We start from the raw sequence: 22814 nt of genomic DNA on the forward strand, positions 1-22814 counted from the left end.
GGAAACAGTTGAGAAGTTATTCTGCCTCAGTGGCCAATAGCAAACTGTAAAATCAGTCATATATTTACCAATAAATAGCAACAGACAGTTTGCGTGGAGATTTGCTGTGCACCAGAGTGTCCAGTATTAATAATTATTGATGGGCCAAGGCAAATTTTGGTCTGCTTTCCAAATTAAGTATCTTAATGAGAATGATATTCTTGAATTCTTGTCATGGAAGACTGAAGAGTTGTGGTTATAAGCTAAGAAGCAAACAGCTATGAAAAGGAGTGTTCAGTGAAAATTATAAGGAAGTGTAAATGCCAACATTAACTAGTTCCAGGTAGAAATAAGTTTTGGTGTGCAGCATATATAAAGTATAATGTTATATGTTAGTACAGAAATAAGCTGCTAACATGCATAGTGTGAGTTATGTCTTTAAGGAACAGTAACGCTGCTTGGGAAAGTAAACCAAAATCTGAGAATCAAAATAAGAGAGCTGACAGTCAAGGACAGAAATGTCACGCTTGTGCCAAAGTAAATACTGGGGGGAAGGGATTCTAGTGCAGGTTTTTTCTTGATGTCTTCTGGCTCACTAATGATGTGAAAAATGGTTTGGTTTGAAGATACAAACTAGATGTTAAGGGTGTTTTTTTAGTGCATATAAATGAAGCTCATCAGTATCAGCTTGTTACACTTTATAATGATCTTATTTTGACTCTATTGTGACCTTGCGGTGCAACACCAATATAAAAAATGCGTATTTTCATTTGCAGATTCATATGTTCAGCTAGCTGGTTGTCTATTAACTTACTTTGCTATTCCATGTTCTGCTACATTAAATGCTATCATATTTCTGTGCCATTATTCAGTAGGTAAATCTAGTGTTAGAAACGTGGTGTCCCAGTAGGAAGTTGGTTGCTGTTTGTAGGGTAAGCTTTATGGTTAAGTTAGGTATGTAACCTTTTGCTTTGTGTTCTTTGGGGTGGTTGTCTTTTTAAATGGGTGTTTTTCTAATAGGGTAGGGGAAAAAAATCATCTTTATGTTCACTGATGATGTAATAACAGTAGTGATTTTGCCAATACCATTGAAAACAAACCTAGATTGTGAAGCTACCAGTCGCTTATCATGTGCTATAAATCTTTGCCTTTGCTTAGTTTATTATACTAGAAAAAATGTCCTTGCCTTAACACACACATTATGGAAGTTTTATAGTCACATTTTATTTTTTGTCACTTTTTTTTTTTTCTGTGAAAGTGTAAATTTAAACCAAGCATCTGTGTTAGGTCAGGGAGCAAACGATTCAAAAATCTTCAAGCCGATGGATGGACAAGCTGCTGCACCCCAGAGTGTGTGTCTTGGGGGAGCAGTGACACTGCAAAGTTGCATGTTTAAGAGAGCACTTAATTTGAAATAACTTCTTTAATGGCTTAAAACTATTTAACATGACCTTGCTTTATAGTTTCTACAAGCCAATCAGTTTTGCACTTTGGTGGTCTTAAATCAGTAGTGAAGTAGGTGCGTGATCCTTCAAAGACACTTGACTGCCCGTTTGCATTAATACCACAGCGTGCTTTTTGCTTTTGAGAATTATTGGAAAAAAAGCTGAGTATGTCACTGACTTCAAAAGTTTTATGACTGTCATAAATGTTGGCCTGTATTAGAAAGGCTTCTTGATGTTTAAAGTAGTGTTAAACTAATTAACAACAGGAGATGCCAATTTTCTTGAAGTGGAGATTCAGATCTTCACTGTCTCTTTTTGTCAGTGTGTTCCTTCTCCAGCAGAACTTACACATTTTTGGTCACTGTTATCTCCCATAGAATATCAAAGCAGAGCAGATATTGTAAAAGCCATTCTGAAAACACGTTATCTTTCAAACTGGTTTAGCAAATATTTTTTTAAATTAGATTTTGATAAGCATAAATGACAGCACTCACTGTATCAAAAAGCTGATTATCCTCTGTTTTTCCCTCTCTTCATTGTAGTCCAGTTTTTCCTCCTTTCTGTGCATAGGTACAGCTTTGCTTTTAATTATTTAGAAACAAATTTGAATGGATTTGACCAATTCCGAATATTTGGAAAGATGCCTGCAGCAAACTCAGGTGTTCCATCATCTAATTTGGTTAAGGCAAGTCATGAAAGCTTATTTTGATGTCCTTTGGAATAAGAGAAATTTGTATTTTCCAAGTCAAGTTGCATGGCTCTTGTACCTGATCTCTCCATGAAGTATCCCACATCACTCTTCCTTTCCCCCACCCCAAAGCTAAGGACTTTCTCCTCACTTTATTTTTAAAAAAATTCCTCAGAACTGTGAAATTGTCTTCTGAAGCCTCAGCTGGAGATCTGCTAAATGATTTGTGTGTGTTACTCAGCTTCAGCATCAGGTTTTGCTCCAACTTATGAAATCAACCTTTCCTTGAGTAACTTGATCTTCCTACTGCTGAGTTAAAAAAACAAAACGAAAGCAAACACGTACAATGCCATGCACTTCTTTTAATAAGAAAGTATAATACTCACTCAAAAGTGAATGCTCTCCAACAATAATTTTGTGGTCAAAGTGTGATAGGTGCTCAGGTTTGTTTAGGGCTTTGAAGCTTGCCTCCTGGTTGTTGACAAAGAGCAGATGGTGTTGAACTTAGAGCTTTCAGAGTTTATAAAGGAAGTTTCGTATGTAAGAAACCGATTGCCTGCACCTCTGGTCTGACAGTTGCATATTTGACCATGCATAGCCGGGGTTCTTGTTCACAAGCAGGATAAAGGTGTTCTGTGGGCAGCGAACTACAGGCAGATGTGCACACCAGGAGCAGTGTGCAGGTAACCTGTCCGTTCTGCTGGAGGCTGATCTCTGCTCCCTTGGGCCTCCCTGCACTGCTAAAGCTGCCTTCCACTTTCTGAATGAGGAAAACAGAGTGTTGCCATAGACTGATAGTATGTATGCAGGTAAGAAGAAAATGCTGTTTGATACAGCTGTGTTTCTACCAGTCTTCACCCCAAAAGCCTGAAATGGCTGTTCCCATTTAATTTAGACGGTTAGGTAATGTAAGAGTGAAATTCAAGTCAGAAATGGTCACAAGTAAGCAACATAATACAGTTCAAAAATATTGGATCAGTAAACTTTCTACTGGAGTCGGATGGATATCAGTAATAATGATGTGATTTCTATCTATTTCCCACTGCAGCAGTGTTTAGGAATACCAAAGTTTGAGTGGAGGAGGCCCTATGATGTTGAAGTTAAAAGTTGATATGGCTGCACCCTTAGAAATCTGTAGGGTACGTAGTTCAGGAATGGCTTGTAGGCAAACTCATGACCATGTATTAATTCATCAAAACAAGTTTATATGCATAACGCTTCCATTTTAAATAGGTAAATAAAACTCAGCATAATACTTGCACATAATATTTGCTTCAGTGTCATGCAGAACATAGACAACCTGAATTTCTAAATGCAGAATGGCAAAAGCCATTAAACGGCTTTGTCTGAAGCCAGTTATTGTGTTCCTCTCCTACAGCTCCACACTAGGGAGGTATGAGGCTGCTACCTGGTAAAGAATTGCTGAACTGGCCAGGATGTTACCTTAAACTACTAGGCTATGAGCAACTCAAAAGCTCCTTTAAATGTTTTTAGTGTAGGCATGGCAACTTTCAGCAGATTGATATAATGAGTGTTTGGGTGTGTTCATCTGAATTTCAAAGTGCTGTAGTTCCTGCACAGCCTTACATCTGCTGTTTGTCTCAAGCATCTGTGGGAATTAGAATTATGTAAATGTGAAAGAGGCGAGATCGATCCAAAATAACAAACTTTCGCGTTACAAATCGTTTGACACTTCAAAGCCAGCAATGTGAAGGATGCTGTGATGTTGTATCTGTTTTTTTTTTTAGTGATCTTTTAGACAAAATGGGTTAGTTAAGTGTAAATATATCTAGCAGCTAAGTACAAAATACTTAGTCTGAGAGGGTAGCACAATGTAGTGTCATTCAAGATTTTGAATTGAAATTTTATCAAGTTCTCAAATGGAGATTGTCTGGGTACATTAGACTTTTCTCATCGTACATTCTTCCTGCCAGACATTTCCTTAAAAATGTAGATGTTACTCTACATGTCACGCTTTCTCCTATTACTGTTCCAGTGACAGGAGTTCATTATTTGTCAGAAAATGCATAGCTGCTGGTACAGACTGATCCTGCTTGGACGAGAGCTGCAGGGCTCATGCTCTCCTGGCAGAGGATTAGCTTTCTTTCCTCTACCACAAGAGCCTACTACAGAAAACAGTCAAAGTAAAGCTGTGACCAGAGGCTTTTTTCCTGCCCACTGATGCACCTTGAAAGCTCTGGAGGCTTTGTTGCAGTACCCTGGTGTAGACACTTGTTACTGCGTGCTGCTGGGTAAAGTGCAGCTGTTTGCTGAGCTGCAGAAGTTGCTGAGGCAGGAGTACAGGATGCAAAAAGTAGGCAGATAAAACACTTCTTATTTGGCCCTGCAGCAGTCAGTACCAGAATGTGTACATCTCGGTGACTACATTGTAATAAAGCTGTTGGAAAAATTGGAGGGAGATGATGATCGGAAAACTTGAGGTGCAGGTCTGGGACTGGCTTGTTGAGAGAATTTCTGGGTACAGGAGCAAAAACCATAATCCACAGGGCTTCTTAATCTAGTGAAAAAATGCTTGGGGAAAAAAAACAAAACAAACAGTACGTGGAATCAGAAAGTCAAAAAAAAAATCAAACTTGAAATAAGACATAAGGTTGGAACAGGGTCTAATTCTTAGAACCACTTGCCAGAAGAAGTAGCAGCATCTCTTCGTGCCAAAGACCGATAATCAGTCGGGGTAAGTTACTGGGGCCTGTCAAAAACAACCAGGTAAGATTCAGAGCTCTGTGCTACACAGAGGTCACAGAAGATGCTCTCCTGTGAAGGCTTGGCTATGTACAGCAAGGAGTACCGTGTTTACTTTGCAGACAAACTTTTCTGGCTTGTCTGAGTCTGTGGTTTGGCCGTCGCCTTGCTTCTTTCAAACAACTAGTTCTGCAGCTGGCTTTCGAGTGGGACATTCCATCAATTACTGTGTTTATTTTTTCTGTAGTGATGTTAATGTGTAGCATTATAACACTTAATAGTAGCTTAATGAACTTCAGACAGTGTTATTTTATGAGCAGAGAGTAAGGAGGCCTCTTAATGTTAATTTGCCTCGTTTTTAAATGAACTTCATTAACTGTGATGTTGCTGTTTTGTTCCCACCTATAGCATGGTTTATTATTTTTCTCCCTTCTATCTCAGTGTCATTTTTACATAGTCTGAATGTACTTTGAAGGTTCAGTTCTTGTAACCAGCAGGGTTTTACTGCGGATGAGAGAACAGGGACAAAGGAATGGAGACCATAATCAATTCACGTTACTGCCATCACAGCCTATTGTGCTGTCCCACTTTATCTCTGAAATTCACTTTTTCTTTCCACACACGTTTCCAAGTAGGCAGTGTCACGGTGGCCTGTTCTAGACTCCCTCCTTCTGATGGCTGACATGGTTTTCACTGATTCCCTGTTGCAGAAATACACTAACCTTCCCCAGGTATTTTTTTAGCCTGCCTTTGTAGCTGTTTGCATCTGCCTTCTTCCCAAATTGTGCAACAGCAATCGTGGCATCTAGGTAATCCCTGGACTTGTTCTGTACTCATCACAGAGGAAAATCTTACAAATTAGTGTGCAAATCTGGAAGACTAATGCAACCATTTTGTTTGTAACTGTTCATGATTTGACTTCTATCTGTTTCATAGCTAACTGCATCCGAAATGCTAAGGGAGGTTAGGTTGCAAGCTGGGGCTTTGTAGTTCGGTGTGTGAGCAGTCATGGAAAGATTAACGCAGCTTTTTGAAAGTTGTTGTTTTAGAGTGATCCAAGTGTTTAATGTATTTCATATACAAATATTTTAAATGAATGTTTACTGTACTACTGCATGCTTAAGTGCATCAGCAAAAAATTAATATGAGAATGGTGCTCTTATGCATGTAGTATCTGTAGTCAATCTTATTAACGCTTGGCATCAAGCCCCTGATAGCTTGAGGCATCCTGGCCTGTTTTCAACTTTGCATTGATGCTAGCAAGCAATTAAAAAAGCAATTTGCATGTTCAAAAAATGTATAAACATTATCATATGATATTATGATTCACCTGTCTTATACAAATAGCCTATTTAAGAATTGTTGTTGGCTTTTTTACGCTAAGTGAAACTTCCTTTCTACAAAACGCTACCTTTTTCTACCAGAATCAAGTCTTTTTTTTCAAGCTTGTCATAAGCCTAACTCTTTAGGTGAATTATCTTATTTTGAGAGTTTGTAGGGCGATATGAGAACATAAAGTATTGTTTATTATATTAGTACTTTCTATTTGGTTTTGAGCCTTGTGAAATGACCATAGTTCATATGTTTTTCTCTTCTTTTTTTTAATCCAAAAGCTATAAATGTTCATGTGAATTATACGGGACTTTATCACACATTTTTCCTGACAGCTTTCTGGACTTGTGGCTGGAGATAGCATAAAATAAATGACTTCAACTCATGCATGGAGTGGAGGCCAGTGGAGATAAATAACCATTGACCTGAGTGCTCCAAATCTTAAAATGTGTTAAATAAACTAAAACCCTCATATAAACATTACAGAGCCTTTGAGCAAAAGCTGTATTGCTACCAGAGAAATGTTCTTTTTTAAATCTGGTTTTGGCGTAAGAACAGCTGCAAAGTTGATGTTTTGAGATACTTGGTGCTGAAATGTATGAGTCGTTTTCCTGGCAAACTTGAAGCTGTGCATCGAGATCTGAAACTATTGAAGAGTTTGGTTTTTATACTTGGGAATGAGTTTATCAAAACAGTCTTACATATTGGACAGAAAACCATTGCTGCCTTCTCAAAAAAAATAGTAGGGAAGTTCAGAATTTTACTTGCTATGAAACAAACGTTGCTATCTTTTAGTTATGACTGTGGAACTAATGTATCACTTGTAATTTAATCATAAAGCTTTAATGTGCTCAGTGTGTGGTTACAATGTAAAGATGCTTCACTTTTATGAGGATAAAAAAATACCCATTCTAAAGAATGGATGAGGATTTCTGCATCTGTGCTGATCTTTAAATAGAAAGTCAGAGCTTTGCATTGCCATGTTTGAGGAGGTCACTTTTGTGTCAATAAAAACAAAACTCTTGGAGTGATTGCTGTTGAACTTTGACTACTGAGATGCAGTTAGTTCATAGTAAGGTGAATAAAGTTTGCTTAAGGTCTTCTGGAGTCGAGGAATTTTGCTCAAATACTAGAGCATGTTGTTAGCTGTTGCACAAGTCCTGCAGAAGAGGAGCAGGTTTGATAGGCTTTTGTTATTCTTAGCACGACTGCTTTTTTGTATGTTCTTAATTCCTCTAAGTATGTGTAACTACTGTTTTATTTCCAATTTACTACTTAATTCTAATTCAGTATAGATTAACGCTACAAATCTTATTTAGGTTTAAATAAAAAGTAGTCCACGCTTGAATATGTGGTTACTAGTTTCTCACTTGGTTCACAACTTTGTTACAGACATATAACTAGCTGGTTTTAATTTCAAATTTACGTGAAGTGAAAATAGCCAGCGGTTAAAAACAAATTATCCTACTACCTTTTGTATGCACCGTTTCACTTCACAGCTATTATTCTTATAATGTTCACTGTATTTTTGTGAACCACTTTTGTGTACAGCCATGTGAATTCATGAAAGCGAGCCCACTTTCATGTGCCACTTAGTTTTGAAGCCTGAAACAATGTTGAAATTGGTGATTATTTTCCATCCCAAGGCAGTTACTCAATGACTTCTTGAACTCGTGGAGCCTGGCTTCCTGCAGGTTTGTCCTCCAGCTGATGTAAGCTCAATTCTAAACACCCCCTCCGTGGAAAAAAGCTTCAGTAGATGCTTCCAGTGGTGGCCGTTTGATATCCATTAACTACTGAGTGTTTGCTGCAGGCTGTCCCTTCTGTAAGGGTAGGTGCTGGAGCCTCCTGAAAATAGGGCGCTGCTCAGCAGAGAAACCAGGAGTGAGAAGCTCAGAGCTGAACCCCGACCATCTCCTGCTTGCGGTGATCAGAGCCCAAGATGTACTCAAAGAAGGGGACGTGCACATACATGCTTGGGATGTTCTTACAAAGGAAAAGAAAACAGAAATGCAGCGTAGGGCTGTAGCTTTTATGTTGGCCAGGGGTATAGGCAGTAATAATCAGAGTAAAGGACTCCTCGTTCTTCATAATGTTTTATACCTTAATTATTGGAGTTCTGTGCGGAATCATAGGGCTGGTAGCCTCCCTCCCTGTAGGCACTTGCAACTTAAAAAGCAGCGATGTTTTAAAAGCTATATGTATGTAAATGGAGCAGAGCACAGGAGGATGGGTGGATGTATTCATCTGTACACCATGTGGGACTCAAGGAGTTCTCCAAAGAGTGTGGTACTGACCAGCGTGGAAGAGCTGTGCTGTTTCTGATGAAGCCAAATGCTCTCGGTACCCATTTCTTCCATTTCCTTAGTCCAAGCTAATGAAATACACTGGAGAAGCATGAAGAGTAGGCACAACCACAACAGGGAATTGTGATCAGATTAAAAATACAAAAAAAGAAAGCAAAACTCAAAAACACGGGTCACAAGAGCTTGTGCAGGTTTTTTCGAAGGTTTATTGCGCGATTGTATCTTATTATTCCCTTCTATCAATCTGCATGATTAAGGCTTAACTACTTGTTATCAACTGCATGAGCTGTTTCTTTCCCTGCAGATGGACTTCTTAATGCCTTTTTGAGATTGTTCTCTAACTTTCTATTTAGTCAGCAGAGGAGAAAAATCTGTTTATTGGTGCAATTTAAATGTGATTGTAGTTCTGAAAGGAAATCTTTTAATTAAAAATGTTCTCCTCTGTTTTCTGGATACATACTGTCTATTTAATGGAGATGACTGCCAAGCTTTGACTTCTTCTGGCAAACACAAGTCTAATTAGCATTTCTGTACCAAATAGAACCTTTTTATTTTGAATTTGCAACAGGAATGTAGGAATTCTTCTTGCTTGCAAGGGATTTTTTTCTGCCTCAGCAGCAACTACGGTCTTTTCTGCTCCTAGCTGAGGATTGCCATACTAACACCTCATTGATAAATGCGTTCAGTTGGGATTCTCTCACTAGCTTGTTGACTTAAAATGCTGCCCATATGCTTCTTTAAAAAATAAATAAAACTGTTTTTTGATGAAGCTTAAGCTAGGGAAAGCTAACAGATCAGTTAGTTATTAACAAACCGGTGATTTATTGTCTGCATAGCATCTCCAGGTCTTTTTTTTCAAGAAGTAGATGAAAATGTTTTTGTTTTCATTTGGTGTAAAACCCAATGCTGCTCATTAAGGGGATGCATCCAGCACAAATAAGTGTGGGGAGACGGATGAAGATGTTATTTTTAACTTGCGTCGTCTTTCCATTCTGAGCTGTACAGAAAAATATGTAGACAAGATAATAAATGTGGTGGCATCAGATACCAAATTACTTATACAGATGAGTTACATAGGCAAGAGGTTTTTAGGTGGTCATATTATCAGGCACAGGAAAACAATGCACTTTTTTAACCTGAGAATATAACTGGAAGTGCTTCAAACTATCAAAAAAAAAATTATATTTTTTATGGAGTCAACTACCATTCTTCGAGTTGATTTGAGATTTTTGATTTAAAATAAAGTTAAGGGGGTAGGAGGGCTCAGTATTTGTCTAATTGTAATTTAATTCTGTAAACTTGCAACTAGTTGGGGTCTGACCTCAGTGTGCCTAACCTGGGTCTGGTAGCACTGGAGCTGTGTGATACCCTTTCATCTTCTGATGACGTAGCACTGTGGTCGTATATTTTGTAAAATGTAGTTGCGTGTAAACTACCCTTAATATTTTGAAGTTTAAAGGCATATGAGAGAAAGCTTTAGGAAAAGTCTATACTTAACCACTTAGGTCATGATTCAGAAGTACACGGAGTATGTCTACACTTCTGTAAATGAGCATTCTGACAAACCTAGTGCAGTCTGGTGTGATTTCCTAATAATAGGGGTTATTTAGAAGGAAAAAATTGGCTAATGAAAACCAAAATGTGAATGTGATACATCTGATGCTAGTTCTGTTTTTTTTTTATCTTTGACATGGGAAAGTCTTAGACTAAGTATTTTCAGCTGTCCTAGCAGCTGGAAATGCCACCTATTTGAGTGGTTTAGTTCACTGCAGCTCCTACAACATTTGTCACTTAGAATTTCAGTGGTATAATTTTCTTCACTTTGCTGTGAAGTCTACATGAAAATGAACTTATTCAAAATTGAAGTGTGTGCTAATCAAATATTTTAGTACTGGATTACTGTTTGTGTATTGAATTATGGTATCCCACAGTGTATTTTCTGCAGCAAAGTCTCAACTGTCACAGCATGATGTGTTTGTGCAGCTTGGAAATAACTTCTGGCTGTGCCAATTCAGAATGGGCCTCGTTCACATCATTTGGATACATCCATCTAAGTCTTTTCTTAAAAAAAAAAAAAAAAAGTGTGGGGGGGAAGTCTTTGATAACACGGGAGATCTGTACTTTTTTAGGGAAGTATTGTCCTAAACAAGAGGTCTCTAGAACTGTGTCTTTTGTATCTCTGTCTTTTGGTTCTGTTGCATGGACTGCTGTGTAAAGTGTCAGCACAATTTAACAAGCCCTACTTTCCTTTTGCTTTGCTTTTGAAGGACTTAGTAAATATTGAGATGTTTTTGACTGCTAAAGAAGTGGAAGAGTCATTGGAAAGACAAGAGACTATGACTTGCTTGGCTTGGTGTCACGATAACAAATCCAGGCTCAGGAAAATGAAGGTATGAAAATGTAGTGTTGTTAATGTTTTGCTTAAGTAGTGGTTTTCTAAACTACTTGGATATTTGATGCGGTCAATTTGGTTTAAATTATAGGTCTTGAATGAGGCCTTGTATAAAAGTAAGGACAGTAAGTACAAAATCCATCTTTTAAGGTGTAGGTTACTGGCGCTGAACTAGCTCACTTGAATGCCAAACCTGAATGCAAATGTGCTTAGTGTCTTGATGCATGTGAGCCTGTGTGTGTATAGCTCTTCTTGCATCCTTCTGAGAATATAGTTCCTAGTTTATATATGAAGGTATTTTAAGAGTGAGATGAATTGGTAAACATATGTCCTGAAGCTTATCACTGAAAGAAATTTAATACAGATTGGTCTTAGTATTTTTGAAATGTATATGTTAAAAATAAAAAAAAACAACATGCACACAACACCTTGTGTAAAGAAATAACCTTCTGTGTGAAACTGTTGAAGTTTCTTGCAAAAATAGAAGTCTAATCAAGGAATAAGTACACTAAGTTGTCTGCCGTTGAATACTGTGACCTGAACATGCTGTATTCATGCAGTAGGTTTAAATTTCCTTATCCCTTAAACTCTACATTTTACAATATCCTGTAATCATTTATAGGGCTTGCAGAAATCTGTTTTTTAACTATATTAACCAAAACCCCTGCCTCCTTCAGAGATTTCTTTTTTTAAAACTAAGCACTTTCTTTAACCAAAAATGTTTAAGTGCAGTTGAAGGTAAGCAAAGGGTGACGTTCTGTGTCACTCAGGGGTGCCAAGATGAGAATGAACTGAAGATGGGACGCAAAAATAAAATAGCCAGTGATTACTCTAAAGAAAGTGATGATCTTGTTATGGAAACCATTAAAGGAAAACCAGAATTGGTATGTAAACACTATTGCATAGTTATACTGCTGGGGAAAAAATAAAATAAATTATAATCTTAATATGATAAGCAATATAAGAAATAAAAAATCTCAATGTGCTATTTTTTCATCACCAATCTTCAACAAACAAGGAGGGAAAAATTTTCCCCATCCCTCTTCTTGGAAAAAAAAAATAATATATATTTCTGCAAGCCCTACTCTTAGATATTTAAAAATCTAAGGCTGTAAGAGATCAGAGTTGGAAGAAAAGAAGTCCCTATGCTTCTTTCTGAAACACAGACATTTCTTGTTTCTGGTTGCTTAGCTACTTATCAGTGTTAATGTTCTAAAACCCAAGCCACCATCTAAACATGAGCAAAATCAAAAAATCAAACGATGTTGGCCTGGGAAAGCACATAGTCCTGTAGTCTTTACAGATGTGAGCCATCTAAACTCTTGTGAATAGCTGCTATGGAATTGTTTCAAGGTATGAAAAGCTGAAATATGTGCATCATCTTCACTGTTCAGGATGTTTTTCTTTCAGTTACACATGTCTACAGAATTGATAAAGCCATTGACTTGTGGCTTACTTGAAGATTTATTAAAAAAAAAAAAAAAGACTGAAGACTGTTTCTTGGGCTTTGGGTTTCTTGCTGCTGAAATATTTTAATGAAATACTAAGCCCTATTATTTGGTATTAAAACCATTTAAAAATTTGATTAATTTTATTAATAGAAACAAACTTAGCTAAAATTCTAAATGAGGCTTTTGTGTGGATCTCAACAAAAGGGAATTTTAACGTAATTTTGTTTGAAAATTCCAAATAAAGGAGAGAAGAAATATTTATTCTCTGCTAAATGTAGGTACAAGTACAGAAAAATGTGTAGATGGAAAATAATTCTTCTGTTGCTTAAACAGCTATATTTTATCGAGTAACAAAATGCATCACTTACATTCTAATGGCTACATTTCTAATCTTAAAATAAATGGCTGAAATATGTGCATTAGTCACCCCGGGCTGTTAGCTGATACAAATTTGGAGTTGCTCAAATTCCTCGTGAAGTCACTGAGGAATTTTGATATTATTGTACTGATGGACAATAAACAGAAGGCAACTATTCAGTACAAGCATGGGAGAAGAGAAAATACATTTGGCAAATGGGGCAGGGTAACTCAAGGAATAAAGTTATTTTTTAAGGTTCAAAGGACTTTGGGGTTTTGGTTGTAAGGTAATGAAACAGTTGACTGTGTCCCTATGAAGAAGCATAGTGACTTGTTCTTTTAAGGGGGGGCGGGTGGGGAGAATCTGTTTAATTCCATATATTCAAAGTTTTTTATAGATTTTGTGAACTGGTGATGGAATTTGATTTAAAGGGACACTGTCAACTTCATTAGGCTTCAGTTTTTACCCTTTTCCCAAAACAGGTAAATGGCACTTGGTTTTCTTGTTTGAGATTTGTCTTCAGCATGGCTTTTAGATGTTTGACAGCAGCAGCAGGATAAAAGTTTGAAGAAAGGGAGGGGGAGAGATGACTGCAGTAAGCTAAACTCTATGCTGCTTTTTTGGTAATAGAAGGTTTTCAAAGACTCTGTCTTCTGGGCAGACCTCTCTTGTTTAAATTATCACATAGCCCCAGACTTCTGCTCAATCTGCTACTTTAAACTCTAAGATAGTCCTAAGAAACCAGCCACCTATTATTCTCACTTGCATCCCAGATAACGATGGTTTCAGTCATTAGGAAGAAGTTTATCCCTACTAAGTACTGCAATTTCGAAGGAAGCAGAAGGAGTTTTGTTTGCTTTTGGGGAATTCCGTGCTGATGTCTTGTTCGCAAATCAGCGTTTCAACTTTTTTCATGAATACCTAAAAGCAAGGAAACAAGGTTGCATGTTATTAACGCTTTTTGTTGTGCACACATAGTATTTAACCTACTGTGCAGTGCAGTTGTGGCACCATCTAAGACCCTGTCTTGTCTTTAATCTCAGAGTTGTCTGGAGTTCAGCCTAAGGATTCAGGAGTTCATTGAACTCATTCGACAGAACAAGAGACTGGATGCTGTGAGGTATGAAATTAGGATGCTTACCAAACAGATTTCTTAATAAGATGGTATAAGATGCTATAATGCTTCATTAGTAACATGTGATTATTACTGCAATACCCAGAAGCCCCACTGCTGCAAAGGATCTTGCTAGCACTGTTGTGATCAGGTTTTGCATTTAAGTTGGGGTGGAAATATTTGAAGGTGCATCTGGAACACCACCGTACCTTTTTAACAACTTACTGTTGTCATTTAAACTCTGCATCTTTTTTACTCCTCAATTAAGGGCTAGGAAGCTATCTGTTCATAAAGCAACTGTGTATTCTGGTGACGTGTAATGAACATATTTACCTTAAACTCATTTTCAAGAGGTACAGCTAGCATCTTATAGGAATTCATTGCAATTTTATCATAAAAATACTAAAATCTCATAAATTTTTATCGTAAAAATACTAAAAGTTTAATGAAATGCCTGTCTCATACTTAACGTTTCATACAACTCTGTATTGTTATGTGAGGATAACAAGCTATGTTACCCTCTCCCGTTCCCTTCCCTTACTCCCGAATAAAGGAACAAACTCACTATCCTTTTTCTTTTGAACTTGTTCAGTGTTAGGACTTTGAGAACAAGACAGCACTGCCCAAGGTGTTGTGAATGAGTCAGAGAACTAGTTAGACCAAATCACGAGCTGACTTCAACCATTAAGGTGATCTTTGGCAATTTCAGTACATAAGGCAATTTATGCTTTTTATTGCTAAACCCTAACAATCAGGACCACTAACACCTCAGGATAATGCAGGAATCCAGTTCTGCTGAAATGAGTGGAAGTTTGGTAGTGGGACTATAAAATGTGTTGATAATTCTTAAAAGCAGATCTTGCCAGCACCATAAAGTATGTTGCAGGTGGCAGAGCTGCTGGAGCGAGCTTAGACACGGACAAAGGGGAAAAGAAGTCACAGCAGGTTCTGGTTTGTAAGACCTTTTAAGCCTAGGGTGAAATGAATGATGAGTTTTAATGGCCAGACATGATGCTTCTTTAATGCATCACGATGATAACGCCATACCTGAACATTTTCATGAAGTTTGATGTTAAGGCAGTTGCAAGTCTTCCTGCCTTTAAAGCTGTACTAGAAATGGAAACCAGCAGGAGGTTTGTATTTTGTGGAAAAGCTCCTTTTGGTTAGAGAAGTGCAGAGCTATAGGAAACACAAAGTATCATAACATAACCAAAGACTGAAAGTGTTCTAGCTCAGTTGTCTGCTTTAGATGGAGAAATTCTTCTGCAGAGTGAACGTGATGACTTCTTTTCAATAAAATGGGTGAGAGAGTCTTAGTTTAAAAACGAAAAAAGGAAAACGCTGTGCAATGTTGTTGAGAGGTCAGTATAATGCTAACACCTCCATCAAAATGACTTGCCTTTTATTTTTAGGGGTTATTATGAACTGTTACTTCTAATTTTGTTCATACTTCGTGTTTGCTTTGAGCTACCTCACATCATTACTACTTTGCCCTACTTGCAACTAAACAATCATTGTTTTGGTCACACCCAAATGTGCAATCTGATAAAACTGCAGCTAATTTTAGCATGCTAATAATTTGGAGGGGAGGACCTACATGCTGTCACTTGGAGGTGTGCACGTACTCTTTGATAGAGCTCTCAATCCTAACGAATTAAGTCAGGTACAGATGAAAAGGGTGAGAGATTCAACTGCTTGGTCTGTTTTCTGAAGCCCATTGTGCTCTTTATCCAATGAATACTGTGCCTCTGTGCCTTTAGCTTTACTCTCTTTTTGCCTCTCTGCCAAATGTGCAGTCATGCATCTTAACAATAAATAGTCCATGCTCTAAAAACTATTTTCTTTGAGCTGCAACTTCCTTATGTAGCTTGGAAACCAGAGTTGAAATAAGGAGATGGGCTGAGAATTAGGACAAAGAATTAAGGTCATTCCGTATTATATTTTTTACTGAAAACTTGTTTCCTTCTGGTTTTTTTCCTTATAGAACTAGTAAAAATTTGCAAGTTGTCACCCTCAGCATTTTAGGACCCAGTGCTCTTGGCATGGGATAATTTGTACTAACATAGGCTTTTATTGTTTTATGGCTCCTCCTTTTTACCTTTGGGGCTTTATTTCCAAATGTATATTAAAACATATCTAGATCCTCTGAGATTTAAAACTTACAGGTCCTATTTACATTGCAAATAAGTTTCCATATGCTGTGTCGGTAGGGGTAAAGCACGTGTATTCCATATACCTGTTGGAGTTCAGGGTCACCATGTATTTTTTACTTGGCAGTCAGAATTCACCAGTGGTAATAATGCTGCTTTAACTTTTTAGCAGCTCCTTTTAAATTTATGAGAAGTTGAAGGCCTTCTCAGTTGACTCTCTAATGGGATAAGTTTTGATAATTTTATGCTTTGAGTTCAACTTCTCAGTGCTGTCCTTTTCAAGAATGTGGCTGAAAAATGTTAGCTTTTGCCATTACATTCTACTTTGCCTCAAAATAAATGTCTAATGAGTAAGGCACTATGTATTTTAGAAAGGGGTAGCATAAATCTTACTGCTTATAGCAAACTGTTGCAACTGGTGTTTTTATTAGCTTGCTTCTGTTAAGTGCTTGCAGCGGGATTCTTTCAGTATTGTGTCCGAGGTGCAATAAATAGGTCAGGCATCCATTAGAAAGCAGAGAAAGAGGCTGTTTACCAAGTAGTTTCCTGTATGAGTGGAACTCGGGAGAGCTGACATTTTGTTGAAACGCAGCTGGTGTTTAAATAAGTTTGAAAGCTTTGCTTACTGCCTGCTGAGAACCTCTAAAGTGGCATCCTGCTTTTAGGATAAAATGGATGTGAGCCTTAAAAATATATGTTTTATATAATAAGTGTTTGAATTTCTGTAGCCTTTTAGAATATATCTACAAACTGACCTTGCTCTAAGGTAGCTTAGCAGAGTGGTCTTGAGAGAGTTTGTTTTGAGAATGTACAAAACCTGCTACTTTAATACAAAGAGTAAATCACTCCTGCTTAAGTACGTCACAAAGTTCTTCTTAGCCTCCTATGATCAGCCTTTAACTCCTGCAGTCTGTCCAGGTTTTTGGAAAGCTCGTACCTATTTGGTAGCATCTGATGGCTGATGATACTAATTGCACGCTTTCAGGGCTCTCACTAACCTCAGTTGGGAAAATCTGAGAACATTCGGCTACTTTGCTTTCATGGGAGGCTGGAGATGCACGTTTTTAGCCAAGGCTTAACAAAACATCCTGCATGCTTTTTCTTAGGACATAAAGGAGAAAAGTAGTAAAACGGAGAAAAAAAAAACAAAAAGCTGGTGATGTACAGAGAAGGAGAAAATGGCCACAGTACATTAAATTTCAGTGTACTTACCTCCTGCAAGAGTGTATGTACACAGCCTGTTCCTTCATCTCCATCTCCTTGAAGGAAGAGGGGATGGGGTTTGAACAGTAGCATAAAAATAATTACCAATTAAAAATACTTTTGAGTGCTTGGATTATAGATTTTGCTAGGAGTCACAATGGTCTCTGAAAAAAGGGCATTCAGACACGGGTCAAAAAGACTGAGCAGGAAGAACAAGTCCTTTCTTGATAACCTCCTATGTTTGTGTTCAGTTATTGATTCTTCCTGATAAATACGTTAGTTCAAGTATTGGGCATCTAGAGATGCATACTCCATAGCTTAAAAGCTTTTTAAAAATCACCGTACCCTTACTAGACAGACTGTAAGTCTTAGCCTTCGTAAATACCCTTTCAGTTTTGGATTCATCAAGTACACAGTTAGCTGCTCCTCCAGCCCAAGGAGGTGTCGCAATTTCAAACAAACAGAAGCTGACTTTGCCTCTGTAGAGTTTTTAGAATCACTTGGGGATTTGAGGAAAGGAAAAAACTTCCTGCCTATTGCTTTGATCTATCACAAGACTTCGGTTAGTGGTTTCAACGATGGTCCACTGATAATCATTTTTAAAAAAATGTAGCCCACTGCTATAGCTATACTGACTAATATGTGCTAGTGGTGCTAAAATCATTGTAAATAAGTACTCTGAGGTTCATACACACCTCCAAGAGCATGACGTTTGCATAAAGACAGGGAAAAAAGTGTTGCGAATTAACAAACTTGCTTCTCTTTCTAAAGGATTATCTTCACTTTTACTTCTGTTTGCTGGCAGTCAGAGGATAAAGTCAGTCCAGACATGAGCATGTCATGCCTTATGGGAAGACTTCCTTGTTTTCTTAAGGGGCAGAGACAGCAGGGAAAGTCAGGAGGTGAAAACTAACAGAAGGTCACTTTAGAAAACGTAATTCCTTCTGGCTGAACCCCAGAAGGCCTCCACACCGCAATTTGTTCACTATTTTTCAAGTAATTGCAGTGCTGGATTGCTGAGCACTTCTCACTTGAAAGGCTAGCACCCATGTAGTGGGGTTTTTATTTACACAGCAAAATACCTATTCTATCTCTTCTTGAACACGTGTGTTGTGTGGCTGGTATTTGCATGTTGCAGCTCAGAGCCCTCCTGGAAGGGGGATGTGAGAGCAAATTGTCAAGGCCTGACAGGGAGAAGGACCACAGTGATAACGAGGATGGTGCAAAGCTGAAGTACCGCTTCTGTTTTAACATCACACAACACAAGTGCACAGTGATCATTTTAAAATTATTTTTCTTTTCCCTTGTGAATGTGCACACAGAAATTTAGTTTAACTGGTAGGTCTGAATTTTTGCTTTCCCTAAGCTTTCTTTTAAAGGGCTCTTGCTTTCATCTGCAGGGCTGCACAAACGCTTTAGGTCTCTTCCAGCATGTTCACCCTGCCTCGGCTCTACTCTCAAGCCACGAATTTTGTACTTCTGCTCTCACACCAGTAATCACCTGGGGAGCAATATTTACATTCCTGAATTGCTCACCCAAAATAGGAAGCTGAGTGGAAACAGTCTGTCCTGCATAACTTCCCCTGCTTCCTGCCTTGGGTGGGAGAGGAAGTAGGAGCTCTGAAACGCTGCTGAAGAGCCTGTTCTGGTATTGGTGACCCAGTCACAGCGAGTGGAAGACAGCTTTATAAGTTCTATCTAGATCTTTCTTTTTCTGAACTCAGCCCATGAATTGGACAATTAAGGAACACCATATGCTTCTAAAACAATTTGTACTTTTCTAAAAGATCTTAAGAGATTTTTTAACAAGTTTAAAAGGAACAAACACTCACCAGAGTGCTTCAGAGATGACTTTGTGGCTTCCCTGTAATACAAACTCGGGAGAAATACAGCCCAGAGAAGACTTTGCTGCACTTAAGCAATGCCAGAAATCCAATACAGAGCTGATTCTGTACTCAGGCTACTCTGCAATGTTTTCAGTGCTGTGCAGACAGGCTTTTGGCAGAAAAGCTGAACTAATCATCCAGTTTAAAGGCTGGGGGGTTCTCCCGCAGACTTAAACTCCAGCTTGAGAGTTGATGATGTTGAGAAGATGGCATAGGGAAGTTTCATACAGCATTTTGAAGTATTCAGATAGCCTTACCTGATAATTCCCTAGTTTCTTGGTAGTATTTTGTGGAATACCTTAATTTCTTTTTGCTTTAAAGATATCGATAGTAATTCTGTCACTACCTTCAAATATCCAAGTTTTCAGTCTTGTGCGTCTCTTAAGAACAAGTTCACACTGATTATAGGTTACGCTTGTATTTCCCTGGCAAAAAGTAAGAAGCTGCTACTAAAAAGCTTTTTTTTTGTTGCATTACCCTACAATTTCTAGTGGTCTGTACAGAAAGTGACACTGCCTTCTAGCCTGTACCAAAAAATCACTTACTCAAAAGCAAGCATTCTCCCAAATGTCAAGATAAACAAGATAAAATCAGAAGTGAAGAATTTTTAATGGTTTGTAATACCTGGTTATCAGGCCACATTCCTTTTTGCAAGTGTTTGCAAAAGGAGTGTGATGCATTGAGCTTGCATAAATGGAGACATTTCTTCTAATGGTCACAGACACGTCATTCTGGGTGTCGGTGAGGTTAGACTTCATGCTACAGTAGGAAGTTCTGGTTTCTAAAAAACTACAGCATGAAATTACTAATGTTTAAAGTCATTCTTGCATTCCCATTTGTAGGATGTTTTTAAAGCCCGTAAGTGCACCACCTTTTTGATTTTGTGTATTGGGAGTTGAATCTCGAGTTTTTCTCTGAACTCTAACGTAACTATATTAATTTACTTGATTTAGAAGCAAATGTATCTAAAAGGTCTAAATTCTGTATTTCAGACATGCAAGGAAGCATTTCAGTCAGGCTGAGGGAAGCCAGCTGGATGAGGTTCGACAAGTGATGGGAATGTTGGCCTTTCCTTCAGACACTCATATCTCCCCCTATAAGGTAATATTATACTTGAAATTCACTGATACAGCAGAATAAGAAAACATACTTGTAATTCTTTCCTCACAGGAGAACGCAGTGATAATCTGTAGATAAAATAGTTTTTTTAGTTCATCTTTCTAAAATCTATCTTTATAGTCCTTAATTTTAATACCAATCCTTGCCTTTATATTAATACAGATAGTAATAACTCAATGTTGGCACTAAAGATTTGGGAGCGGAAGCATGACATGCAAATATATAGCAAGAGACAGAAGATGGGGAAGTAAAAGATAAAAAAGAAAAAAGATATCAGGCTGTAGCATTAATACACTAGCAGTAGTTCTTTATTGTACTCAAATTAATGTTCTTGTGGTTGGGATGAAGAAGGATCATTTGGATGATCTGAAAAGAGTATTTCTAATGCTTAAGGGGGTTCATTTATTTGAGCTATACAAATTAATATAGGTATTAGTGGTAATAACTACATCTAAATTTGAATTAAATTAAATTCATAGGCAGTTACTGTTCTTACAGATGGCAAGTTTATTCTGTGCTCATGTGCTAATTCTCTTCAATTTCTTCTAATATCATACTGGAGGCAGAAAGTAGACAAGAGTAGAGCTGGCAAAGCAAGACAAGAATCCTGTGAAATGCCATGCCAATATCTGGCAATGTCAATATAAGCATGGTTTTTAAACAATTGATGCTGAAATCAATCGTTTAAAAACAAACAGAATTAATGTCAATTGCTTTGCTGATCCTGGAGTCCCAGAAGGACCCTGGTATTTTGTATTCTACATAGGACACAAGAACATAGATGGTGTAAAAGACTAGATGTAAGACTGCTTTTATTGCTTTGCTAGTTAAAGAAATAAGCAGGAAATAACCAGCACTTGAAGCACAATAGAGGATTTTAGATAGAATGTTGCAGTGAGAGAGAGCAAGGAAAAAAGCTAGGATTGTTTCACATACAAGCATCCTATTGGAACAAGTTCCCTATTCTTTATGAATCTGATGTAAAAAATCTAGTTTATGTAAGTTATGGTTTTGGTCCTCGAATAATTACCTGGATAAAACAGAATCGGTCTAAACTTGTTTGGAGATGCTTTTAGCATGTTGACTGCGAGTTGTGTGCGTAAATGGCTCCTTAAAATAGCTTTAAGTAGAATTACCTTTAAATCAATGAAAAGACATCTCTAACGAATTGATTTTTGTTAACTCAGGGGAAGAAGGTTCTTTACAACCAATTAAATGAACTTTCTCCGTCTTGTTGTCCTGTCTTTTAGTACTTGAGGAGAACTTGTAGAAAGATAGACATTTTAGTGTTGTGGAAAAACAAGCTCGTTTCTTTTGATATTTTGTGACCACGCTTGTGTAGCTCTGGCTAGAATTATTCCATCTGGGCATTCAGTAACTGTTTTTGTGTTCAGTCACCTAGGCTCTCAGTCAGAGGATTTTCTTGATCATTTGTGGTACTTTTGCTCTTAATTAGGGATCTAATTTAGACTCTTCTCAGAAATTGCCTTAAGGTCAGAACAAAAGCTAGAACTCTGGGAACATTCCGGTCCTAGATGGGGCATTTGATAGAGCAAACAGTTATGCAGTCTGGTGGCAGAAATAATGCTTTTTGCTTTACTAAATGCTTACACATTTCTTGCCTTAACTCTTGCCTACATCTGTATGAGTTCTCAGCCTCAATTTTCCTTGTAGATTTGTAGCATTTAGAGTCAGGCAAATACTTCTTTTCGGATTCTACAGGATTCTTTCCTTCCCCATGCATTTACATCTGAATGTTTTTCTGCTGCTTCCTCGTGTCATGTCACCTCTTTCTTTGTGCTGTTTTTTTTTTTTTTTTTTCACTGTAGACCTGCAGTTGGTCCAGCTGTTTCTACTGTGAGACATTTTCCTTTTATCTCTCATCTACTATTCCTGGTGGTTCTGCATCTTCGGTGTAGTTCCACTCTCCAAATGCTTGTCAGAAAATCAAACCAGGACTGGTTTGAGCTGCATCTGTTCTCTACCTTTTTTAAAACTGGGAACATCTTTAGATAAAAATAAAGCGCCAAAAATGTCAACTTTGCAGATCCTGTCTCCAGTCCAATAGTCATTTTTGCCTTTGTTCATGGAGACAAAATTTCATTCTGTATTAACACTTATGAGTTATATGTAAGCCAGTTCTCCACACTATTCAGGTAGCTCTGTTGTTAGTTACAGAACGCAAGGTGAAATTTCTGCACTTAGGTCATTCCAAATCCACTCTAGCACTTCTATAAAAGTTGGCCTTTTGCAGTTCTGCAACATATTTCCTAAGTTTCTTTCAAATGTAGTTATTTTAACATGTAGCTTTAAAATAATGATGAAAGACTTGCTCATAAAATACTTTTAAATATCTATATGTCTCGGGCCAGTCTGATCTTTCTGGGGTGGGGGAATTCAAGAGTATGGGTTACAAGAGAAGGTGGTGCTGGAGTCCATCCTTCTTCATTCTGCCTTCTTGCATGAGCAGCAATTTGAGGAAGTAGAGAGGGCTGAGGTGGTACAGAGTGAAGCGTGAAGACTGATGTCTGCATCACAGTAATGACACTGCCTAATTACTTTTGGTATATCATGTTTTGAATTTGCTGCTGCTGCTACCTCTGTTGTCTGTCATTAAGTCTTTAAATAACTTTCTTTAAAAACATGCTTAATAAACTAAAAATATTGTTTCTTCTAGCTGCCTCCAAG

At 37.7% G+C, this 22814-nt stretch overlaps 1 protein-coding gene across 2 annotated transcripts in view; it reads left to right on the forward strand.

Annotated features, from left to right (window-relative positions):
* The window catches only part of MAEA (macrophage erythroblast attacher, E3 ubiquitin ligase), a 49682-nt gene that overhangs the window by 23076 nt on the left and 3792 nt on the right, over window positions 1–22814 (forward strand). For both annotated transcript variants that reach the window (XM_068679660.1, XM_068679661.1), the window contains exons 4-6: window positions 10721–10843; window positions 13698–13774; window positions 20000–20108. In XM_068679660.1, coding sequence (XP_068535761.1) covers window positions 10721–10843; window positions 13698–13774; window positions 20000–20108 — 309 coding nt within the window. The remainder of the gene's footprint in view (window positions 1–10720; window positions 10844–13697; window positions 13775–19999; window positions 20109–22814) is intronic.

The sequence above is a fragment of the Anas acuta genome, chromosome 4 (genome assembly GCF_963932015.1).
Source record: "Anas acuta chromosome 4, bAnaAcu1.1, whole genome shotgun sequence".
In the NCBI taxonomy this organism is placed as follows: domain Eukaryota; kingdom Metazoa; phylum Chordata; class Aves; order Anseriformes; family Anatidae; genus Anas; species Anas acuta.